General features: G+C 41.1%; 1 protein-coding gene across 3 annotated transcripts in view; it reads left to right on the forward strand.

Moving 5' to 3' along the window:
• Positions 1-22,807, forward strand: part of MTHFD1L (methylenetetrahydrofolate dehydrogenase (NADP+ dependent) 1 like) — a 187,116-nt gene that overhangs the window by 44,371 nt on the left and 119,938 nt on the right. For all 3 annotated transcript variants that reach the window (XM_072827792.1, XM_072827803.1, XM_072827812.1), the window contains 6 exons: positions 5,446-5,582; positions 7,025-7,071; positions 11,012-11,119; positions 12,163-12,237; positions 13,679-13,781; positions 19,530-19,606. In XM_072827792.1, the coding sequence (XP_072683893.1) occupies positions 5,446-5,582; positions 7,025-7,071; positions 11,012-11,119; positions 12,163-12,237; positions 13,679-13,781; positions 19,530-19,606 (547 nt within the window). The remainder of the gene's footprint in view (positions 1-5,445; positions 5,583-7,024; positions 7,072-11,011; positions 11,120-12,162; positions 12,238-13,678; positions 13,782-19,529; positions 19,607-22,807) is intronic.

Here is a 22,807-nt window from a genome sequence, read left to right on the forward strand (position 1 = left end):
GCCCTGCCCTAAGTTGGGAATGCAGAAATGATACTTTAAACCAAAAACTCTGATGGTGTTGTTATCAGATTCCTAACTTGAATTCATACTGTCAAGGGCTGGCCTCCAGCCACATGCTGGAGAGTGACAGCTAGTCTGTCCTAGGATTATAGCTGTGTGTTGGTCCATGCCCATAGAACATTGCTGCTTGCCCCACCCTGTCTCTTTCTTTGCCAGCATTTGTATATGCATCTGAGCTGAAGAAGCCAGGTTGTCATTGTCAATAGAAATGAAAGGAAACCTGAATTCTCAAGTACAGATTTAACCCCAAGAGAAACAATTCTTTCTCTGAAATGGTGGTATATGTTCCTTACAAAACAAAGATCTATGAAGAACAAAAATTAAATTGTGTTCCATTCAACTGCATTGAAAAAAATGCTGTGAGGGTAGGATTTCGAGACATACCTGTGTCTGTAGGAAAACTTGAAGAGTTTTAGAAAATATATACCACACTGTGTAACCCACACAAACAACTGTGTGAGTTTACGTGTGTAAACTACCTTTTAAAATCTAACCTTTTAATAGCTGGATGTTTGAGATCAGTTTAAAACACCAGACAATCATTTTATTTAAATCTAAAATGAAGGGGCGCCTGGGTGGCTCAGTGGTTGAGTATCTGCCTTCAGCTCAGGTTGTGATTCTGGGGTTCTGGGATTGAGTCCCACATCAGGGTCCCTGCAGGGAGCCTGCTTTTCCCTCTGCCTATGTCTCTGCCTCTCTTTCCGTGTCTGTTGTGAATAAATAAATAAAATATTTTTAAAAATCTAAAATGAAAAGTTCATTTGCAATAAAGACCACCTCCATAGTTTTACATTTGGCCACATTAGTTATTGAAAGTGACAATTGACAAACCATTACACATGCTGTCCCTACTTCTTCAGAAACAGAAAGGACCCCTCCATTACATGGGAAATTATTTCCTTTTCTGAAAGAATTTTTTTTTTTTTATTCTGGAACTTATACTGGCTTACAGAATAAAAATTTAACATAATGAAAAACAAAAAGGAGAAAATGAAATCTCATTACTGAGAAGTGTTAAAACATTTTTTATATCTCCTTCCAGGATTTTCTCTATATGTATCCTTTTTACACATTGAGATCATGCTATAAATACCATTTTGTGTCCTGCTTTTGTTTCTGAATGCTGTAACATGAGTGTTTCCCCATGCTTTAGCAGAATTCAGATACTCAAGTCTTCAAGAAACCTAAACAATATATTTGTGGTTGTACATTTGAACTTAAGCATAAACGTGATTTAAATGTGTCAACAGTAGAATTAAAATATAAAACAATGGGATTTTTAAAAATCTTCTGTTAATAACCCAAATGCAGAACAGATTAATTCGTTTTAAAAGCTATTCTTCAAACTTTAGAATTTCTCAATCCATCAGAATCATCTGTATTCCATCAGCTACACATCGCGTGGTATTTACACCTATACATCACTGTATTTGCTTTGCCTGATGAAATGAAAAGTATTGGGAATTGTTCAGGGAAATCTGCCAAAAGAATCTTAGGGGCTCTTGAGTTTTACATATTTTCCCAGTTACACTAATGAAAAGGAATTTGTTTGAGAACTTGCCGTGGAGTGCAGCTGTAGGGCATTGAATGTGTGTGCAGGCTCCCATCTCCACTGGCCCTTTACCGATTTCTGTGCAGAAATTTTTAGAGCTGCTCTGAATTGCTCAGACAGCAGTTAAAAACAAAGCCCAAATTTATCTGTGAACAGACTGAATATCACATTAAAGAATAATTAAAATCATGCACATCACTTTCTTATACATGTAGAATGCCAAATACCTCATTTGATTTTTTTTTTCCTTTTAATATTCCAAACCATTCCTTTGGTACATGTAAAAATAACCTTTACTGACTTTTTAAAGATTTTGCTTTTCTGCTTTGGGTAACTATTTAAATATCTGTGAGTTTTTTGCTATTTGCACAACCTGAAGAATAAAACAAAGGTATTTAGAAGAGACCACTACTGGCTGGGCCTTTGAACTGTTCACATCAGTCAAATGTGATGGGAAACACAACCCAGTGGACTATAGAATTTGTTGTCAGGAATAAAAGCCTTTAAAAACTTTCCAGTGAGGAAGATGCCTGGGATGAGTGATCGATATATTCATATGCTGCTTGAGCATGGTAGGTTTGGAGCGCATGGTTAGAGCCATGACTCATGACAATAATACTGTTCTTGACTCAGATTTTGAGAACCATGCACAGTTTTGCCACTACAACCTGCATAAGCAATCTCTTTGACCTTGGAGTAAATGGTACACTTCTTTAAGCATGTGTCTAAACTGTCACAGAGTACAATAAATTGTACTATAGTCAGCAGTACACATATTTGTCTTAGAAAAGGCATCTTTGCTTTGTCAAGCATTCTTTTTGCTCATATGTGCCTCGAAATGCACTGAGAATGGGTGTTCTTCACCTCAGTGAGCTTGTGGACTGGTTAGGCAGGGCAGCTGTGTCACAAAGCTTGTAATGATACCCTCTGAAAAGTTACGTAATACATACATATAGGGGCTCTGGGTGGCTCAGTTGGTTAAGCATCTGCCTTTGGCTCAGGTCATGATCCCGGCATCCTGGAATAGAACCCCACATCAGACTCCCGGCTGGGCAGAGTCTGCTTCTCCCTCTGTCCCTCCCCCTTCTCATGCTTTCTGTCTCTCAAATAAATAAATAAAATCTTTAAAAAAAAAAAGTGATACTTTGGGGTACAGAGTGGAGGAGATAGAGCTGCAGGGAGATGTTAAGGGAGAGAGCTAAAAACCATAGTTCCCTCTCCATAAACTCTAAGCTCTTAACCAAAAAAAAAAAACAGAAATTAGGTTAACGTTGTGCTCATTGTTTTCTGAGTCAACTCAGAATTTTGGGGTCAGAGTTAAGGAGAATGGCACTACAGTTAAACCTAAGTCTGATATCAAGTGTAGGAATGAAGTAAAATACAATTTTTATTGTAGCTCTCCTTTTATTGCTCCCAATAAATACTTCCTGCTTTTTTTATTTTCCTGAATTGTATTAGTTGGCAGAAAGCTGAGCAGTCCTGTGTTTCTAATTAAGAATTGGATGGTTAGCTGAAGTTTTGAGGAGGTCATCTCTGGGCGTGTCTGCTTTGGGCTGTCTCCAGCAGCTATGTTAGCACATCCTTGGGAATGAAAATGTAATTCTTCATGTGACATGCTGAAGTAAACCACCTATTCCTTTGCAAACAGTAAATGGTTGGTACAGTACTTAATCCACCCTATCTTTGATACCACATTTTTTTTCTCAGGCTATCATAAGATCGTGATGCCTGTGGTTTACCAACTGCTTTTATTCCTGCTGTGCTAAGGAAAGAGAAAGTTGACTCAAAGCGTAAACACTTTCTTGTAACTGAGTCTTCACATTGACCAACTGTCAAGTGGTTTGAGGAGTTTGATGTTTGCTTCACCTGGCATGTTTAGGTTGGTGCACCAGCTGCCTACGGGTGCCCTTGTTGCTCTGTGTAGTGATGCAGGGCCCTCACCCCGCAGCGGGTGTCTCTGGGCCATGTGACTCTGTGCGCACTTCCTTGGTTCCCTTCAGAGACTCCCGTGGCACACCCCTGCCTCATCATCGTGTTCTCTTTTCTGCTCCTTCTGAATTTTCTTTTGCTTTCTTCTGACTGTTCTTTAAGAGAACATGTTCTGGACCATTCTGTCCTTAATCCCTCTTTGTCCTGTGTTTCCCCTCACTGAGTCATCCTTCCTATTCCCATGCTTTAATTTGCTAATTAGTGGTTAACAGCAGTTACAATTTCTATCCATAGAAATAACCTAGAGAAACCGGGTGGCTTGCCTGGTTTTGATATCCAGATCTGCTTACTAATTGTGTGGCCCCGGGTGAGTTACTGAGATTTCTTATGCCTCAGTTTCCTCATCAATCAAATGAGGGTAACAACCTAAAAAATGTGAAGAACAGAGCCTCACATATTAACTATGCCAAACCCACCCTCAATTTTATTTGGCTAACATTTATTCATTTGCCAGGTCACAGCTTAGGTGTTAACTTCCTCTATGAAGACTTCCCTGATACTCCAAATCTAATCAGATCCTCCTACCATGTGCTCTCATAAGACAGTCTCATTGCCAACTTTCTGAAATACATGTTTTTCACTTTCATTTCAATTGCCAGTTGATCTGTCCATATCTCCCATCATCCATAAGCTCTGGGAAGGCAGAGATGGGATCCAGCTTGGTCATCATTGTGTCCTCAGGATCTAGTGGCCTGACACATAGTAGTACTTAATAAATATTTCTTGAAAGAAAGATTGATTGTATTGCTGTGGCGGTCTGAGGTAGTTGGGGATGATGATATATCTAAGGGCTTTACTTCCTTATAGTTATACCACTAGGTTTTATAGGTCAGAAAACTCTGATTATGAGTTTTGTTGTGATTGAGAATGCTGTACAACCTGACTCACACCATCTAACTCATTGGAGACCAAGTTGTAAACCAAAATGACAGTTTTTAAATCTTATAACAGTGGCTAGAGCATGCTAAAGAATAGTTGTATGGGTCCTTACTTGGGAACATCACAAACACCCATTCTTTTACTTAATGCTGTGATGGTGTAACTATTATGTGATGCTTGATTTTGTAGGGTGTTGTAGTCAACAAGCCCCTCCAGAGCAGTTTTGATCTTACTGTGCTGAGGAGTGTTGGACTAAATCTTTCCCAATATTTGAGGAGCTATTATATGAGAAGGGATTGAGTTTAGTATTTTGACTCTATGAGATTGGAGCTACAGGAATGCAGACATCTCTTCTTTAGGACAAAAAACTCTCTCACTGTAAACATTATCTGGAAATGAATGGGCTATCCTAGAATGGGCCTCCATCATTGATTGTGTTGAAACTAAAAGGAAAAAAAAAGAAACATGGTGGGGACAAGCCCTGAGTGCTAATATCTAGAAGGAAATGAATGAGTGGGGATGATGGGATGCCTTGCAATCCTGAGACTCTGGCCACAGATCACTGAGTAGGCCTTGTGACCACATGGTGCCCCCAGTAAATGGCCCTAGCAGGATGAATGCCAAATCACCCATCAGGAAGAAATTACATGTCTTCATTATTTAAACCATTTGATGGGTAATTCTATGACATTTTGTGAAGCTGATAATGCTATTACCACTGAGTAACTTTTCTTTTTTGGTCTCTTGCTGAAGGTGTGTCTGTATTTTGGCTTTAGATTAAGCGTGGCCTGTGTGATGTGGGTAGACAATAAAGATCCATGAAAATTGAAATACTAAGTGAACTTGGGGATGGCGTGTTCTCTACCATATCCTCTGATTTGGTTCTGGCACCTTAGATTGATTTGCATAGGTTGTTTGGGAAATGTTATTAAATTCTCACTTTTTTTTTTCTTCCCCCAAACCAGGATCACACCCACCCCTCTTGGTGAAGGGAAAAGCACAGTGACAGTTGGGCTCGTGCAGGCATTGACTGCACACCTGAATATCAACTCCTTTGCCTGTCTCAGGCAGCCTTCTCAGGGACCAACTTTTGGAGTTAAAGGTACTCGATGTAACAACTGGTACATTTTTCAGAGCAAAACTTTGGGCAGAGAAGTTTTGTAAGAATATTATCAACAGATCGGGAGCTAAAACCTGTCGGAGGAACTGGTATATTTCATCACTATGCCCCCCTCCCACACTCAATATGTCGTGCTTACCCCACAGCGGTCCTCCCACAGAGGGAGCTGCGGTGGGGATTTCAGCCAAGCCTGCCAGGAAGCCCATTTCCCTGGGTCCCTGGAGCAGTCATGGACCCGAGCTCACCCTTCCAGCCTTAGGCAGAAATCTTCCAGCCCATCAGCACCTTTTTTGCCAAGCCATTTTGCGATTCTTCCATTCGTATTGGTGTCTTACCATTCCTGCCCCAGAGAAAGGTTTTCCCCTCTACACAGTAAGAGAGCTTTTCCATTGGGCCCTAGGGCTCATCCCGATTTCGCTGTCAGACCTGCAGAGCTTTAGAAACTGACCAGCTATGGACCGAGATGTGAAATTTCTGTCTGTCTTTGCTGGGCTGCCATCTGGCAATTTCACATTCACTATTCTTTCTCCACTGATTTATCATGAGGTTGTTCTTCAGCTCACATTACAATAGCATTTATTGCTGCAATTACTATTGGTTCTTGGCACTTTGTGGTATTTAGCGGTATTATATTTATGTTACTGTCACAGATGTTAATAAGTCCTAGCTCATTAAGTACTGGTAACTCATAGAATGTCATATATTATGCAGTGCAATGAACACAAAATTCGGAAAAAGAAGACTGCGGTTTTATTCGTGGCTGTGTTCCACCACTGTGTGACCTTTAACCAGTTGTAACCTCTCTGAGCCGCATCTGTGAAAGTGCAAAATGGTTTATAGTATCTGGCTTCCTGAGTTGTGAGGACCAAATGAGATAGCATATAAAAAAATATGGTACACTGTAAAATGATAGGACACAGAAGGTATCACTATTGTTTTAAGGAAGAGAAATCTTTTTAATGTACTGACTTCACTATTCTGAAGGATAGCATAACAAATTGTAACTATTGTCTAAAATCAATTGTCCAAATTTTACAATGTCTTAGTTCAGAGTTCACCAGATGGATTTTTTTTGAACAAAGTTTTCTGATACTTAAAGCATGTGCAATTTAGATAACACAGAGCCGCACAGATCGAATAATAAATTAATAAAATAATCCCATATGTGCTGTAATGACATTTGCTATATTATTTTACCTTTTTTTAAATCAAGAAACTGAAGTCCTTAAATTGCATCTTTGGACAAAATAGACTTTTTTCCCTCCTTTATTTTGCTTTGATAGATAGTTTTTTACTGCCTGTTGTTTCATCTTGGGGATGCATGCCTTCCTGCTAGGTTTGGGGAGCCGTATCCCTAGGGCCTTGTTCATCCTGTGTAGCTGTACTTGGTGAATGATTTCAAATGTGCCTGCTCTGTTGTTTAGGAGGAGCTGCGGGTGGCGGATATGCCCAGGTCATCCCCATGGAGGAGGTAAGGACTCAGTGAAAAACATGTCATGTGTCACTGTTTTTCCTTCCTGGAACCTTTTTTCTGTGCCTCATAAACACGGGCCCACAGTCCTTTATCCTCAATCCCAAAGTCCTAAAGGCTCTGAAAACCATAAATGTTTACATGACTTACAGTGGCGAGACCTGATGGTTATGAGCTATGTAATGTCTCTGCCATTTGGTGTAAATGTTCACATATTTTGCTGTAGATTTGATTAATGGATATGGACTTAGACCCTGCTTGGGGTGTGGTATTAAAAACTTAGAGGTATATCATTCTGTGTTTCTAAATTACCAAAAATCCTGAACCCCAAACCCCCACATAGCTCCAAGGCTTCCGGATGAGAGAGTGGGACAGGCTGTGTCCCAATCAATCATCAGTTATACTGCCCAGTTCAGGGAGGCTTGGACTCCCCCTTAGGCAAAGTGAGACTCCAAATGAAATAGTTCCAAAGAGAAATGGGCAAAAGGGGCCAAAGGTGTCACTTTTTAGTTCTCCAAGAACTCCTACCCTCTGCATAACCATCCGGTTTTGCCCTGCATCTGATTACCTGCCCAGGTCTCATCACTTCTGCTCTCTGCATCAGCCCTTTGGTTCTAGTCCCAAGAAATCTTCCCCAAACCCAAGTTGAGCTTGTTCCTTTCCTGTCTGGTGTCTTTCAGGAGTTACCCTGTCACTCTGTGTGCCACAGTGTCACATGACAGGTCCTCATGTGCTTCTCCTGTTCCCCCCTCCCCCCGCCTGCCTCACTGTCTGAGGTCCCCATGGGCCACCCTCCCTTTCAGCATCCTGTCAGACTCCCTGCAGACTCTGGCCTGGTCATCGTTTCTTGATTCCGAGACTGGGAGCATTCTCCCTTCCTGTTCTGCCCTCCCTGCTGCAGCCAGTCCTGTAGGTTTTGTTCCACCACCCCTGGTCCCCTCATCTCCTGTTTTTCTCATTCAGTTCTGGAGGCTGTGGTGAGTTAGAGGCTGTAGTCCCAGCACTCAATACGGTGTCCAGCACACACTGTTTGTTGGTTTGGTTGAATGAATAGGAAATGTGTTTACCTATGAAGACCTGAGTATCAGGGAAGCTATAGGGAAAATTTGGATACTATTCAAGTATTAGGGGTGGGGAGAGAATGAATAGTGCGAGGCATTGCTGAAAAAACAGCCCCAAGCCTCCCATCAGAACGGGGGTGAGTAATATTCACAAGCCAGGAAGAACTAGAGCCAGGAGGCCAGGTTGGGGATACGGAGTACAAAGAACATGCCCAGGGGAATGGCTCAGGAATTTCTGCGCAAATAGTCAAAGGGCATTGGTGTCCTGCTGTCATATGGCATCAGCTGCATGGCTCAGACTTGGGGCAAACTTAAGGCATATGATAGTTGTAAGTGCCTTATGATTGTTAAGTAAGCCAAAAACAATCAGGCAGTGTGTTCCTTGAATTAGAAGACCTCCCATATCTTCTTCATCTCTCTATCCCCAGCTCTGAGCACAATGCCCGACACTCAGACCGTGTTTGTTGACTAAGTGCATGAATTGACAATGTGTCTGAAAGAAACATAATAAATAATCATGGGAAAATGTTTGAATAAGTTCCAGATGGGTTGAAGAATTGAAAGTGAAAATACCAAGACTTGAAGGGTGAGATGGAGCCAGAGTTATACAGAATGGGGGGAAATATTCCAGGTAGTAGGACCTGCTCGGGGCAGTGCTGAGGCAGGAAGAGGTTTAGTATCTTCTGGGAACAAGAGGCCACCAACATGTGTCAGTGGGTGACCAGAGGTGAAGCTAGTGAAGTCTAGAAATGGCCAGGGGTTAGCTCTTTCAGGCTGTGAAGTTCATGGCCAACACCCTGGATATTATTTGACTATCATCGATGGTCCACCATTGAAGGGATCTTGACAAAGTAATAATATGATGTAAATTGAATTTTATAAGAATTCTCAGGCTTCTGAGCGGAGAATAGATGCCTAGAAGTCCAGAGTGGATGCTAACAGTCTAGTAAGGAAGCCCAGGGGAAAGATGGTGCTGTGGCCCAGCATGGTGGTAGTGAGGATGGAATCGGGGGATGACAGTGATATAAGATGTGTTTGCAGAATTGGATGTGGGGTGAGAAAAGGGGATGATATCCAGGATAGTGGGCCGAGCAACTCTAGAGTCATGTATTGAAATAGAGGATAGGGCCTGGGACACCTGAGTGGCTCAGATCTTGATCTCAGGATCGTGAGTTCCAGCCCCACATTTAAAAAAAGAAGGTGGATCAGAAATGGAAGATGAGGGGAATAATGGCCATGAGGTAGAAGGTGTGGTGGCAAAGGCATTGTGGTCAGAAGAAGAGAGGCCTGTTTGGGGCCCGTGGACACCCCAGTGGGTATCAGATAGGCAGCAGGAAAGAAAAACAATCTAGTTATAACATGGGAAGGATTCAATAGAAACATCAGAAAAGAAATATTAACTAACCAATGATTATTTTCATTAATAATCAAATTAATCTACATTAAAACTATCAGTTATTTAACTTGTCAAACTGACAGATTTGGATATTTTTTTAAGTAGTAATAATAACACTAAATTTTAGCAGTGAGACATTGAAATACATTTTTATATACTGCTGGGAAGTATATGTTGGTAAAACTTTCCTGAAAGGCAAGTTAAAATATAAATGCCTTAAAAACAGTATCATACCTTCTGGCCCAAATAAATCTATTTTTAGTTTATCCTAAGCAAAAACTGGCTGTGTATGAAAAGTTTTAATTTTTAAACTATTTTCACACAGCTTGTAGCATTAAAAAAAATGGGGGGGGCGATCTTAAATATCTAATAATAGGATATCACACAGAGTATATTTTGAAGACTATTTATTGATGTAAAAATGCTAGTAATATTAACACTAAGTATAAAAGCTAAGATGTACAGGTGCCTGGGTGGCTCCCAGTCTGTTGAGTATCCATCTCTTGATCTCAGCTCATGTTTTGATCTCATGGTTGTGAATTCAAGTGCTATCTTGGGCTCCACACTAGGGGGTTATGATCTTGATATTAAAAACTATAAATTTTATAAAATATACATACATAATTCATATTTTCTACTGGTCATATATTTTAGGTTATAAAATGAGGTTTTAACTGATCAGCTGGTGTTTGGGGGTGGTACTTCAAACCTTTCAAAAAGCAATTTGGTGGTATTATCAAGATCCTTTAATCCAGGAACCACACTGCTGGAAATCTATGGCTTATTAGCAACTTATTGAAAAAAATTACTTACGTGTAATCTTTATAATTGTAGCCTTCTTTGCAAAGATGAAATTTTGGAAGCAATTTAAATATGTAGACATAGGAGACTGAAAACTTTTGGTACATCTACTCCACTATACAGACCCTGTGAACTGTAACTACATATGAAAAAGACTATTACATTAAAATACATAGTAAGAAGTTCCTTAAATGAAATGTTACTGAATGAAAAGTATTATAAGTATGCTGAGTCTACAAATAATAAATATGCATGCACATAAGACTAGAAGGAAAATAACAGAATAGGGTTTTGAGGGTGATGAATTTTTTTACTTCTCGGACTTTGTCTTATTTTATATTATTATATTGTTGCTGCTTATTTTATTTCCTGCCTGGTTTTAAAGTATAGTTGATATGATACTATTTTCTAAATCATAAAAAGAATGTGTGGAAAATAAGGAGATCAATCATTAAGTCCATCAGAGTGTCTCGCCCTTAATCCAGGAGTGAAAGATGAAAGAATTGGTGGTGAGATAGTCCACTTAAGAGTTCTTTGTTGTCAAGTGGAAAACTCTTGACATTGAGTTTTTGATTTAGTCTATTTTATGGACTTAACTCATTATGAGGGATGTTTAATTAGTGCAATAGTTTATTCGTTCTTGTCCAAGGCCAGTAGAATGAAGTGTCCATGTCATTTATAGTTCAACCTTCATTTGACTGGGGACATCCATGCCATCACCGCTGCCAACAACCTGCTGGCTGCCGCTATTGACACAAGGATTTTGCATGAAAACACTCAAACCGATAAAGTAAGAAAGTTTCCTTGTTGGCCATTTTGGGCATCTTATCCTGGGATTTCTGGATTCCTAAAGGGTTCATGGGAAAACTTTGATGTCTGTAATTTGTATGAAATTGTATTAAACATTTTGTGAACTCTCCATGTCCTTATTTCTTGGGGAGAAAATCCATGCTTTGGTCAGATTCTCAAGGGAGTTTATGACCATTGCCAGTTGTTGGCTAAATTATGTGAGTTCTATTATTTAAGGCAAATTTTCTTTGAGACAGGATTTTATTTATTTTTTTAAAAAAGATTTTATTTATTTATTCATGAGAGACAGAGAGAGAGAGAGAGAGAGAGAGAGAGAGGCAGAGACACAGGCAGAGGGAGAAGCAGGCTCCATGCAGGGAGCCTGACGAGGGACTCGATCCCGGGTCTCCAGGATCACGCCCTGGGCTGAAGGCGGCGCTAAACAGCTGGGCCAACGAGCCTACCCGAGACAGGACTTTAGTGATTCAATCTCTGGTCTGTACTAAGGGGATTGGAAAGATCTCTTTTAAGACTGTAATGTTACGTGTAGCCCTTCTAGATGTGCTGAGACAGAGATTAGACCCTTTGTTGGGCTTCAGGTGCATCCAGCTAATGTAAAACCCACACCTGATAGGGGATAGAGTACCAGGTGCTAATTCCTCATAGACCTAAGATGTGGATAAAAGTGGAACTTGCTGGCATATTTACAAGGGTCCTGACTTCCTCTAATTAAAGTAATCTCTTGTGAGTTCTTGAATCCAAATATAGATAAATATTAATTTAATGGTTGTGAGGCTATGTAAATCAAGAAATATTTATATTTACAAAGTCTTTGCAATGTGCCTTATTTCAGATCTAGTCAGATTTATTAAAACGATAGAACTTAAGGCTACATTGTTTATATTACCCAGGAATTTTAATAGGGTCTCTAATCTAAACAGCTGGGTTATAAATGTAATGAACTTTGTCATATCCTGTGACTTATCCAAGTCATAGTTGGCCCTTAAACTTTTGTGGGGTTTTATTTGTGTTTTGTGTTTTTAGGCACTGTATAATCGACTCGTTCCTTCAGTGAATGGTGTTCGAGAGTTTTCAAGCATTCAACTTGCTCGGCTGAAAGTAGGTTTATGGTTCGTGGCTCTTCAACAAGAAAATAATCCTAGAAACAAATCAGAAAAATGATCAAAGCCAGCAATTTTAAACTTGATTTGATTTGGGTTTTTAGATACTCTTTGGGGCATTAAACTCTAGAGACAGAACAACATAACAGAGAGAAAAGAACCAGAAGCCTGAGACATGGCTACACCAAAGAACAAGTAGGCAGATTAGTTCCCCTTTTGCGTCTCAGTCCTTTCAACTATAAACTGAGAGAGCTGCTTTGCTGACCTAGAGTACCCCAATCAGCTGACAAATCAAATTTCCAAGAGTCCTTCTCTTTCATGAATTTTCTTTGATTTCTAGGAAATAAGATCTAGCCTCTGAAAACATACCTGTATCAGGTTTTATTACAGGAAGATGCTAAGGTTTTACTAGTAGAAACAATCTTAATTTTTACCCATATTATCATTTCCTTGTTCTATCTGTTGTTATTATACTCATCACATTGATTGCCCCTTGCTCTTTTCATAGACCAAAAACTAATTTTAATGGTATAAGTGATGGCCACTGGTTGGTGATAATTGATTTTTTTTTTTTTAAAGATTTATTTATTTATTTATGATAGTCACAGAGAGAGAGAGAGAGAGAGAGAGAGAGGCAGAGACACAGGCAGAGGGAGAAGCAGGCTCCATGCACCGGGAGCCCGACGTGGGACTCGATCCCGGGTCTCCAGGATCGCGCCCTGGGCCAAAGGCAGGCGCCAAACCGCCGCGCCACCCAGGGATCCCTGATAATTGATTTAAGAAACTCAACCCTCCCTGCTTCTTCCTGAACCAAATTTGGTTAACCAATTTGTTAAGAATACTGTATAATATACTAACCTCAGCAGCCACGACCTATATAATTTCTGTTGGCATTTGTACTTTCAGATTATTTTCTTATTCTTCATTATGAATTTTCTTAGACTGTTTCCTTTACAGAAATAGATGCACTGAGAGTTATTTTTTTTTCACAGTGAATTAGAAATAACTTGTTTTAAAAACATAGGCATCAACTTGAGTTATTGGTATTTGTATTTGAAAGAAGAGTTAATGAACTGGAACATCAATTATGTGGACAGCGGTTTATGTCCCTTCTGAAAACAGCACATTTGGCCACGTAGCACAATCCCAAGAGTCTCGGGCCTAGACAGCAATAAGTAATATTCTTTGTGAACTAGCAACCATGCCTTATTTTGATGTCATTTTAGGGTATATTACAAATATCAATGTCTTCCATTTCAGGGACACTTGGGCTTGGGCTTATTTATTGCATTGGCCTTACCTACAACTTTCTTAGTTAAGTGTAGCTTTAAAAAGATTTTCTGGTCATGGAGAAAATAAAATAAGAGGGATAATTTTGGTTACATTTTGCTTTCTATTCCTTGCTAAAATATATCACATGTTTTTGTCTTCATCGTTAGAAACTGGGAATAAATAAGACTGATCCAAGTGCGCTGACGGAGGAGGAAGTGAGTAAATTTGCACGTCTCAACATTGACCCCTCCACCATCACGTGGCAAAGAGGTAGGTGCTGGTTGCCGGGTCGGGGATGACATTTGTTCCAGCTCTTAAATCCCTTTCAAGCACACAGTTTCTTTCTTTCTCTTTTTTTAAGGATTTTATTTATTTGAGAGAGAGACTGAGTGGTGAGGAGGGGCAGAGGGGGAAAGAGAGAGAAACTGATTCCCCACTGAGTAGGGATCCTGACTTGAGGCTTGACCCCAGTACCCTGGGATCATGACCTGAGCCAAACAGATGCTTAACCGACTGAGCCACCCAAGCATCCCAAGCCCACAGTTCCATTTCTTCCCCCTTGCCCTCCCGGCCTGTGGTCTAGAATCCCTCATTGATTTCAAGCACTGTTTTTTGCCTCTCTTCTTCTCTGACACCCCCCACCCTCACCTCCTATCTGGGAGGAAAAGTCACTCCCCTTCTTGACTCAGCTGCTCTGCTGGGCTCGCCCTATCTCTCCCCCTTACACACATCCACGGAAAATTACTTGGTTCTCTCCTCTGTGGATAGTAGCACATGATAATGCTCAGAGTGTCTTGGAAGGGTTAGGTGGTCTGGATTCCTGACCCTTGTGTGTGTTCTTCTCAGACCTGCCCACTTGCCTTTATCGCTTCTACTGACTTCCAGAACATTTCTATCAGTTGCCTGGTTGACTGCAGCTACCTTTTAATAGATGTTCTTATATGCATATCCATCCCCGGTTCACTAGGTTCGTAATATGGAGATGCTGTTCTGTCACTTTGCTCAGAAGCCCCCATCCTGTGTGATAAAATCCTGAATGGGGTACAGTGGCCGTTACGTAGCTTGGCCTGAAGCACCACTGCAGTGTGGCCCTGTATACTTCCCTCTCTGTCTGCTTTCCAGGCAGCTGGGCCTGACCCTGTCCTTCTGCCTGTCTTGGCCCACCATCCAGTCCATCTCCTTGCGTAGACTCTCCCAGAGACAACCCTGGTCCCCCCCTTCATGAAGCTTTCCCTCTGGGAATCCATTTAACCAGTTCATTAAGAACTTAGTGTTTTCCCACAATTATGAGGTGGAGAGACAAAAACTAGAAAATGAGTCTCGGCTCCACCATTTTTTTTTTTAAGAATTTATTTATTTATTCATGAAAGACACAGAGGCAGAGACACAGGCCAAGAGAGAAGCAGGCTGCTTGCAGGCAGCACCACGTGGGATGCAATCCGGGGTCTCTAGGATTACTCCCTGGGCCGAAGGCAGGAGCCAAACTGCTGTCGGCTCCACCATTTATTTTATTTTTTTTTTATTTATGATAGTCACAGAGAGAGAAAGAGAGAGAGGCAGAGACATAGGCAGAGGGAGAAGCAGGCTCCATGCACCGGAAGCCCGATGTGGGATTCGATCCCGGGTCTCCAGGATCGCGCCCTGGGCCAAAGGCAGGCGCCAAACCACTGCGCCACCCAGGGATCCCCGGCTCCACCATTTATGAGCTGTGCAACTTTTAACAAATAACTTCTTCCATTTTCTCATTTGTAAAATGGAATAATAATAACCAGTATCTGTCTTATGTAGCTCCACTGTGATAGGAGAGTGCTTTACAAACTCTATAGTTCCAACTGAGCAATCAGCAGATGCCATCGTGGGAATAGTTGTAGGATATAGTTTTCTGAGTGTTTGTCTCCCAAACAAAAGGTGAGTAACAAAAAAAAAAAAAAAGAGTAACATCATTTTGGAAACTCAAAAAAATGTTTTTATTATAAAAGTAAAAATGTTATAAAAATTTTGGAGATGTCTAGAAAGAAAAACACGTTGCCATACTAATAAAAATGCTATTCGGTTTTTTTGTGCATCTGGAATTTGTGTATAATTAATTTTAATTTAGGCAGATCAATTTTAGATCCTACTGGTTTCATTTATATCTTAAGTAGCATGCTCCGTTTAGTTAGATCTTTGTTGTAATGATAATTTTAAATGGATCTAGAATATTTATTTGTAGATTAACCATAATTCACTCTATTATTTAACAGATAAACATCAGTTGTAATAATGGATATGAACATTATTAGCATTTTATTGGGAAGCCTATTTTTTTTTAAGAATGGAACTTTTGAGGCAGCCTGGGTGGCTCAGCGGTTTAGCCTTCGGCCCAGGGCCTGATCCTGGAGACCTGGGATTGAGTCCCATGTCAGCCTCCCTGCAGGGAGCCTGCTTCTACCTCTGCCTATCTCACTGCCTCTCTCTCTCTCTGTCTCTCATGAATGAATAAATAAAATCTTTAAAAAAAAAAAAAAAAAGAATGGAACTTTTGGGGCACCTGGGTGACTCAGTCAGTTAAGCATCTGCCTTCAGCTCAGGTCATGATCTCCGGTCCTGGATCTAGCCCCCATGTCAGGCTCCCTGCTCAGTGGGGAGCCTGCTTCTCCTTCTCTCTCTGCCCCCCACCCCTGCTTGTGCTCGCTTGCACTCTCTTTCTTTCTTTACCAAATAAATAAAATCTTAAAAAAAAAAATACTGGAAGTGACAACTTAAAAAAAATTATTCCAGGTAAATACTAGAATTATATGATTTTTATGGCAGCAGAGTGAAGAAAATGTTATTGGTATAAACAAGCAATCCAGATTGGGGGAGTTTAGAATGATATTTGCTAAGTAGTTTTGGTCTTATTCTCATGAATTAATATAAAAAATGGTACTCTTTGTCAAATGAATTGAGGATATTTAATGCACTTTTTTAAAAAGATTTTATTGATTTATTGGAGAAAGAGAGCATAAGCAGGAGGGGAGGGACAGAGGGAGAGGGAGAAGCAGACACCCCACAGAGCAGGGAGCCCCATATAGGGCCCAATCCCAGGACCTGGGTTTTTTTTTTTTTTTTTTTTTTTTTTTTAATTTTATTTAAAGGCAATATAAGATTTGACCTGGAAATAGTGTAACCTTAGTGATGAGACTAGGTCCTTCTATGATTTGATAACTAGAGGGGGACATTTAGGGACTGCCTGAAGCTGAACACTTCTTTTCAGACTATACTAATGGCATATATTTATGTAATAGCCACCCTTTCCTTTCTGCCTTTGTAAGAAATGTAACTGGTGGATCTTTCATCCTGTGCCTCCTATCAGAAGTCTATAGGCCTCATTGCCTGGCAGTAGTGTGGGACCAGAGCCAATAGACTATTCCAGAAACAATGAACATTAAAAGCCATCGAGCCATTTTGTGGCTCCTAGAGGAGTTTGAGTCTCCGGCTCTCCGAGCACCACCATCCCTGGGGATGGGGATCCAGTCTTCCGTTCTTCCCTTGCTCATTGGTTCATCCACCTCCTGGACTGTTAGACCAAGGTCCCACAAGCCTCAGTCACCCTCAGTAAAGTGACATCAATTACTAGCTCCCAACACTGCCCTGACAATGCTCAGAGAATCATGACAGTTCTTTTGAAGCCAAAATAGTAGCCCTGCCCCCAATGCCACCTTGTACAGCCCAGAACCTGAGCGGCTATTGGTTGTTCCATAAGCCACTAGGCACGCCTTGGGTGGTCCTCAAGACCCAGGCATCATAGCAGTGCCAGAGGCACCCTTCAAACCCACACTCACCTGTACCTTCCTCATCTCCCCAGTGTGTGTAAATGCATCCAATCAGAGATTGGAGGGGTTTTTTTTGTTTTTAAAAGACTTTTGTTAATGAGAGACACACAGAGAAAAACAGAGACACAGGCAGAGGGAGAAGCAGGCTCCCTATAGGGCCTGATGTGGAACCCGATCCCAAGACTCCAGGATCACGCCCTGAGACAAAGGCAGATGCTCAACCACTGAGCCCCCCAGGCGTCCCTCAGAGATTGATGTCTTGTTCATCTTTGCATCCCCTTACAGCTAGCCTGAGACCTAGCATAAAAAGTGCCACTCAGTAAATATTCCGAGAATGAATAAATATATTTCTCATTCCACCTTAGCTCTATCATTTAGAACCTGGGAATTATGTATCACTAACTTAGCATTCCCTTTTGCTATCTATTGTGTGTGCAGGAATTTAATTTTCACGTCTCTTAGGTGGGCAGCACCAACCTATCCACATACCTCTCCCTGAGCATCAGAAGCCTGCTGAGGGGTGAGGCACCCCACTTTGCCGGGGCCACACTGGATGCACACTGTTTCCAATGCCACTGCTTAGAGCTGATATTGCCAGCCTTTTTTTTTTTTTTTTCTTTTTGGCTTGTTTGTGTTCTCTTTGCTAAATAACAGGCAGCTGAATTTCCAACACAAACATCATACCCATCTTATGCCAACATTGTGTATACTACAGATGAGAGTAGGAAGTGTTTTTGCTATGACTGCACCATGGTTCTTGGGAATAAGTACTAGCTAGTGATAGTTTCGAAAAGCGTTCCTTTCTCTTTATATACTCTGCTTGGACCTTAAGATCATACAGGCTTCTGTGTGTTTGATGTGTGATGTTTGATGCATGCCTGTGTGTTAGTGTGTCTGAGTGTGTGCATAAAGTGTGAGTGAGAGAGGGCGTGTCGTATGGAGAGTGGCACCATCAGAGTCAGGCAACAATGGGTGGGCGAGGTGGGCTGGCCGGCTAGTGCTTTGTGTGTGAAAGAAAAGGTTAACATTTTTCGTGTGATAGATGCTTTCAGCCCCCAAATACAGAATTCTGGTTATCATTTTTGTCAGTGTTATATAGTATGTTTAATATATCAGCTGTATCTTGTCAGTGTGGGCAGTTTGTTGTTTGAAGCCGATAAATTATTAGTGAAGCCTATGTCCTTCTGGCTTATTTCCTGGCATTTTAATTTTGGTTTTCACTGAACAAACCTAATTTTCACAAACAAATGCAAATCAGTGCAGTTCAGGAAAATCAGTGAAAGCAGGACAAAGAATTGGTTCCTGCTTTAATCACAATTGACTTCTTCCCCCCATGTTACTACTTTATTTATTGTATTGGAGCAAAATATACATATTGTGACATTTTAACCATGAGTGTGCAATCCGTGGCATTAAATATGTTCACAAGGCTTATGGTTATGCCATCCCCACGATCTATACCCAAAAACTTTCATCATCCCCAGGAAAAACTGTGTAGCTGTTAAACAATAATCCCCCTCAGCCCTTGACAACTACTGTCCCACTTTCTCTATGAATTTGGTAGTTCATATAAGTGAGATTATACATTTGTCCTTCTCTATCTGGCTTATTTCACAATGCATAATATTTTCAATATCTATCCATGTTGTTCATTCCCTTGGGGTTTTCTGGCTGTGTAATATTCTACAGACCACATTTTGTTTATCTATTCATCCACTGATGGAAGCTTGGTTATTCAACCTTTGGGTTTTGAAAGTAACGCTGTAGTGACTGTGAATGCTCGGATATGTGTTCTTGTCCCTGCTTTCAGTCTCTTGGTTATATATACCTAGTGTAACTGCTGGGTCATCTGGTTGTTTAGTGTTTTAACCCTTTCAGACACTAAATTGGCTTCTTATGACTTTGGGTTAAGTGTAAAATGTGACCATTTCAGAAATGTTTTTCTTTTACTGCCTAATCAAAAATGACACCCTGCCCTCCTACCACCCTGACACACTCTCTCATATTACCTCCTTTATTTTCTTAAGGCATTTATCCAGGACTGATATTTTCTTGTTTATCAGCTCCCTCTTGATGTCTGTTCACTGGAATGTCAGCTGCAGGCTGGCCAGATCTTGTCTCTTGCTCCCTCCCCACTGCTTCCTTGGCATTCACAACAGCTCCAGACACATACAAGGCAGCCAGTCCATACTTGCTGACTGAAGAAGCTTTTTCTCTTTTTCAGTATTGGATACAAATGACCGATTTCTACGAAAAATGACGATTGGGCAGGCACCCACAGAGAAGGGGTATTCCCGTCAGGTATGTGGCTCTGTTCTTGCTAGCATTAGTTTACACCAGCCCTGAAGCTGGTTCTCTGCTTTTCTCTTCCTGGTCATCCACCTAGCCAGCGGTCAGTGAGTTTTCTCATCAAGGTGTTGCTTCCAATCCCTCAGCAGGACTAGGAGAGGATCAGGAGGCAGAAAGGCCCTGGTACTTTCTTCCCATCCTTTTCCTGGGTAATCTTAGTTGTAGTTCTGGGAAGAGCTGCTCAGGGTGTCTTCTGAATATAAATTGTTACGTATTTTATTGCAAATCTGCCAAGTTAATACTACATCTGCATAACAACTGAAGAAAAAAACTCAAACACATTACTCAAGTCTCATAAACCAAAGAATAAACACCTCATTGTTTAATAGCCTGAAGTGTTTTTGAAGAAATACAAAAGGTAAATTATGATGTTTACCTTCATTTCATGTAGAGCGGGATACTTAGGGAACATAAAATCATTCTGTGATTTTTTTTTTTAATCAGGTACAGCAAGTGTCTAGATTTTTAAAAAATTTTTTAATTTTTAAATTTTTTTTAAAGGTTTTACTTAAGAGAAAGAGCACAAGCAGGGGGAGCAGCAGACTGTGAGGGAGAAGCTGGCTTCTCACTGAGCACAGAGTCCATTGTGGGCTTGGTCCCAGGACCCTGGATCATGACCTGAGCCTGAGCTGAAGGCAGACACTTAATCATCTGAGCCACCCAGGCGCCCCTAGATTTTTTTCTTATAATAAACTTCATATTTTAAGATGATATTAGATATATGGCCTTTTTTACATTGTCAAATTTTTGTTAGTGAAAAAATAATCCCTTTTACTATAATATTCAGTTCTCATACCTAATAGACTTTTGGACCTTTTGAATAATTTTTAATTAAGCAGCAAATATAAGGACTGAATCAAGACAAGCTAAGCCCATGCACCTTCCCTCCCTGCTCCTCCGCATCCTGGAACTTGCACACGTGAACTGATTTCCAACAGTTAGTCCATATCTGGGCTAGAAAACCAGAATTATTGCCGTATAATTTCAGGAAGCTTCTGAAAGATGGGAAGATGGAGTTGGATTTGTGGAGGAAAGTCCCAAACATGGTGGGAGTGTTTTAGGGGGGTCTCTACATTCAGTGGTAATAGATACCCTACTTCAGAGTTAGAGTGGGCCCACACACTCTTCCAGGTCAGCATACGGGGACAGCCCCCAAGAAGGAAACAGCATCTCACAACACCTGTGCTGAGCTGCAGCTTGGGAACCTTAGTGTGATCCTGAGGCCAGTGCACCGCCGAGCCCCAGGATAGCCGTCACACCACAGTCACAGACTTGTGTGTTTACTCTGCCTCCTGTTGGCAGTGAAAAGCATCTTGCTCAAAGAAAAGCAGTGTATTGTGGCCCTTTAAAACAAAAAAATTATTTACTTATTTTAGAGAGAGAGCATAAGAAGGAGAGCCAAGAGAGAGAGGGAGAGTCACAAGCAGACTCCCTGCTGAGCATGGAGCCCAACGTGGGTCTTGATCTCACCACTCTGAGATCATGACCTGAGCTAAAACCAAGAGTTGGACATTCAACCGACTGTGCCACCCAGGTGCCACAATTGTGGTACTTGTTTTAAGGAAATGGCAGCCTTTTCTCATCTTGCAGAGGGCATCCAAATGACTAACCATGGCCCTGTGAGTGAGCACAAGTCTGGAAACAAAACATCAGGGAGTCCTGGGCCCTGCCCTCTCTGATCTCTAGAGATAGGCTAGGTCCATCAGAAATGAGGTCCACTGATAGGTCAAAATGAGTATTAAAGCAAGGCATCACCAGCATCAAAAGTAAACCTGCATCATGAAATGTGACACCAAAGCCAGTAAAGGGGAAGCTCATAATAATCCAAGCGAAACAAGATGATAAGTCCTTGTGGGAGGAGTCTACAAAAAAAATACCATCAATGTTCTCAGAGGATTGAGAGAGCCCTCATACAAGGAGAATTGGCTGCTGGGAAGAAAATAGGTGAAAATCTTGTAAGGAAAACAATGATGTGAAAATAAAAATTGTGTCAGAAAGAGAACTAGCCTAAGTGGATTAGGGAGGGCAGTGCAACCCAAGGAATTCTGTCCAAACATGGTACCAAAGGGAAAGCCATAGCAAGTATAAAGAGAAAGGCAGGAGACAAGGGGCACACATCAAGAAGTTCTAATATACATCTCCTAAGAGTTCCAGGTGAGAGGAAAGAGAAGGGAGGGAAGAAAGTGTGTACAGAAATAATAGAAAGCAAATATTCTGATTTTATAGAAAACATGAATTTTCACATTAGAGACTCTACCAAATGCCCCACAGGATGAGTGTAATACACAAACACTAAGGTACAACAAAATTCCAGAGAGCTGCCACAGAGAAAAAGTCCTGATTGTTCACGCAGGAGCAACCCCCAGGTTGGCATTAGATTTCTTATTGACAGCACCCCAAGAGAAGGGACACTGGGAAATTGATTCTGACTTCTGGGGAAATAAAATTTTCAACTAGAATCCTTGAGAAGGACAAAAGGCCCAGCAACAGACAGGCTCAATAGAAAATACAGAAGCAGCAGCTGGGACAAGTCAGATCCATTAGCAGTTGCTGTAGATGGGAATTGTCACTGACAAGAAATGCAGAGACTCGGAAGAATAGATAATTTTGACATCATAAAATGTTACGATCTTGAACATGAAAAGTTGACACATACAAAAACATAAAAAGACCAGTAACAGAGTGGGAGGGAATGCTTGCTTTAGATATAACAAAGGATTAATGCACCAAACATAAGAAGAACTTCCACAATGTAATACTCAACATACAACTCTCAAGAAGGCTTTCACAGCTCACCCTTTAAAACTGAGACTCCCTGGGAGCACCTAGGGGGCTCAGTTGGTTCAACATCTGACGTCAGCTGGGGTCATGATCCCAGGGTTCCTGGATGGAACCCCACATCTGGCTCCCTGCTCAGCAGGGAACCTGCTTGTCCCTCTCCCTCTGTCCCTCCCCATGTTTGTGCGCTCTCTCTCTCTCCCTCTCTCTCAAGTAAATAAAACCTTTAAAGAAAACAAACTGGGGCTGCTTGTCCCATAACCCCCTCTTTCCTGCCAGCAGTCTTTATTTTCTGCCTCCCCTGACCCAAACAGGAGTTTTATGAGGGCATAGGTTTTTGTCTACTCTCTTCCCTGCTGTATTGTCAGAGCAGAG

The sequence above is a fragment of the Canis lupus genome, chromosome 1 (genome assembly GCF_048164855.1).
Source record: "Canis lupus baileyi chromosome 1, mCanLup2.hap1, whole genome shotgun sequence".
Classification (NCBI taxonomy): Eukaryota; Metazoa; Chordata; class Mammalia; order Carnivora; family Canidae; genus Canis; species Canis lupus.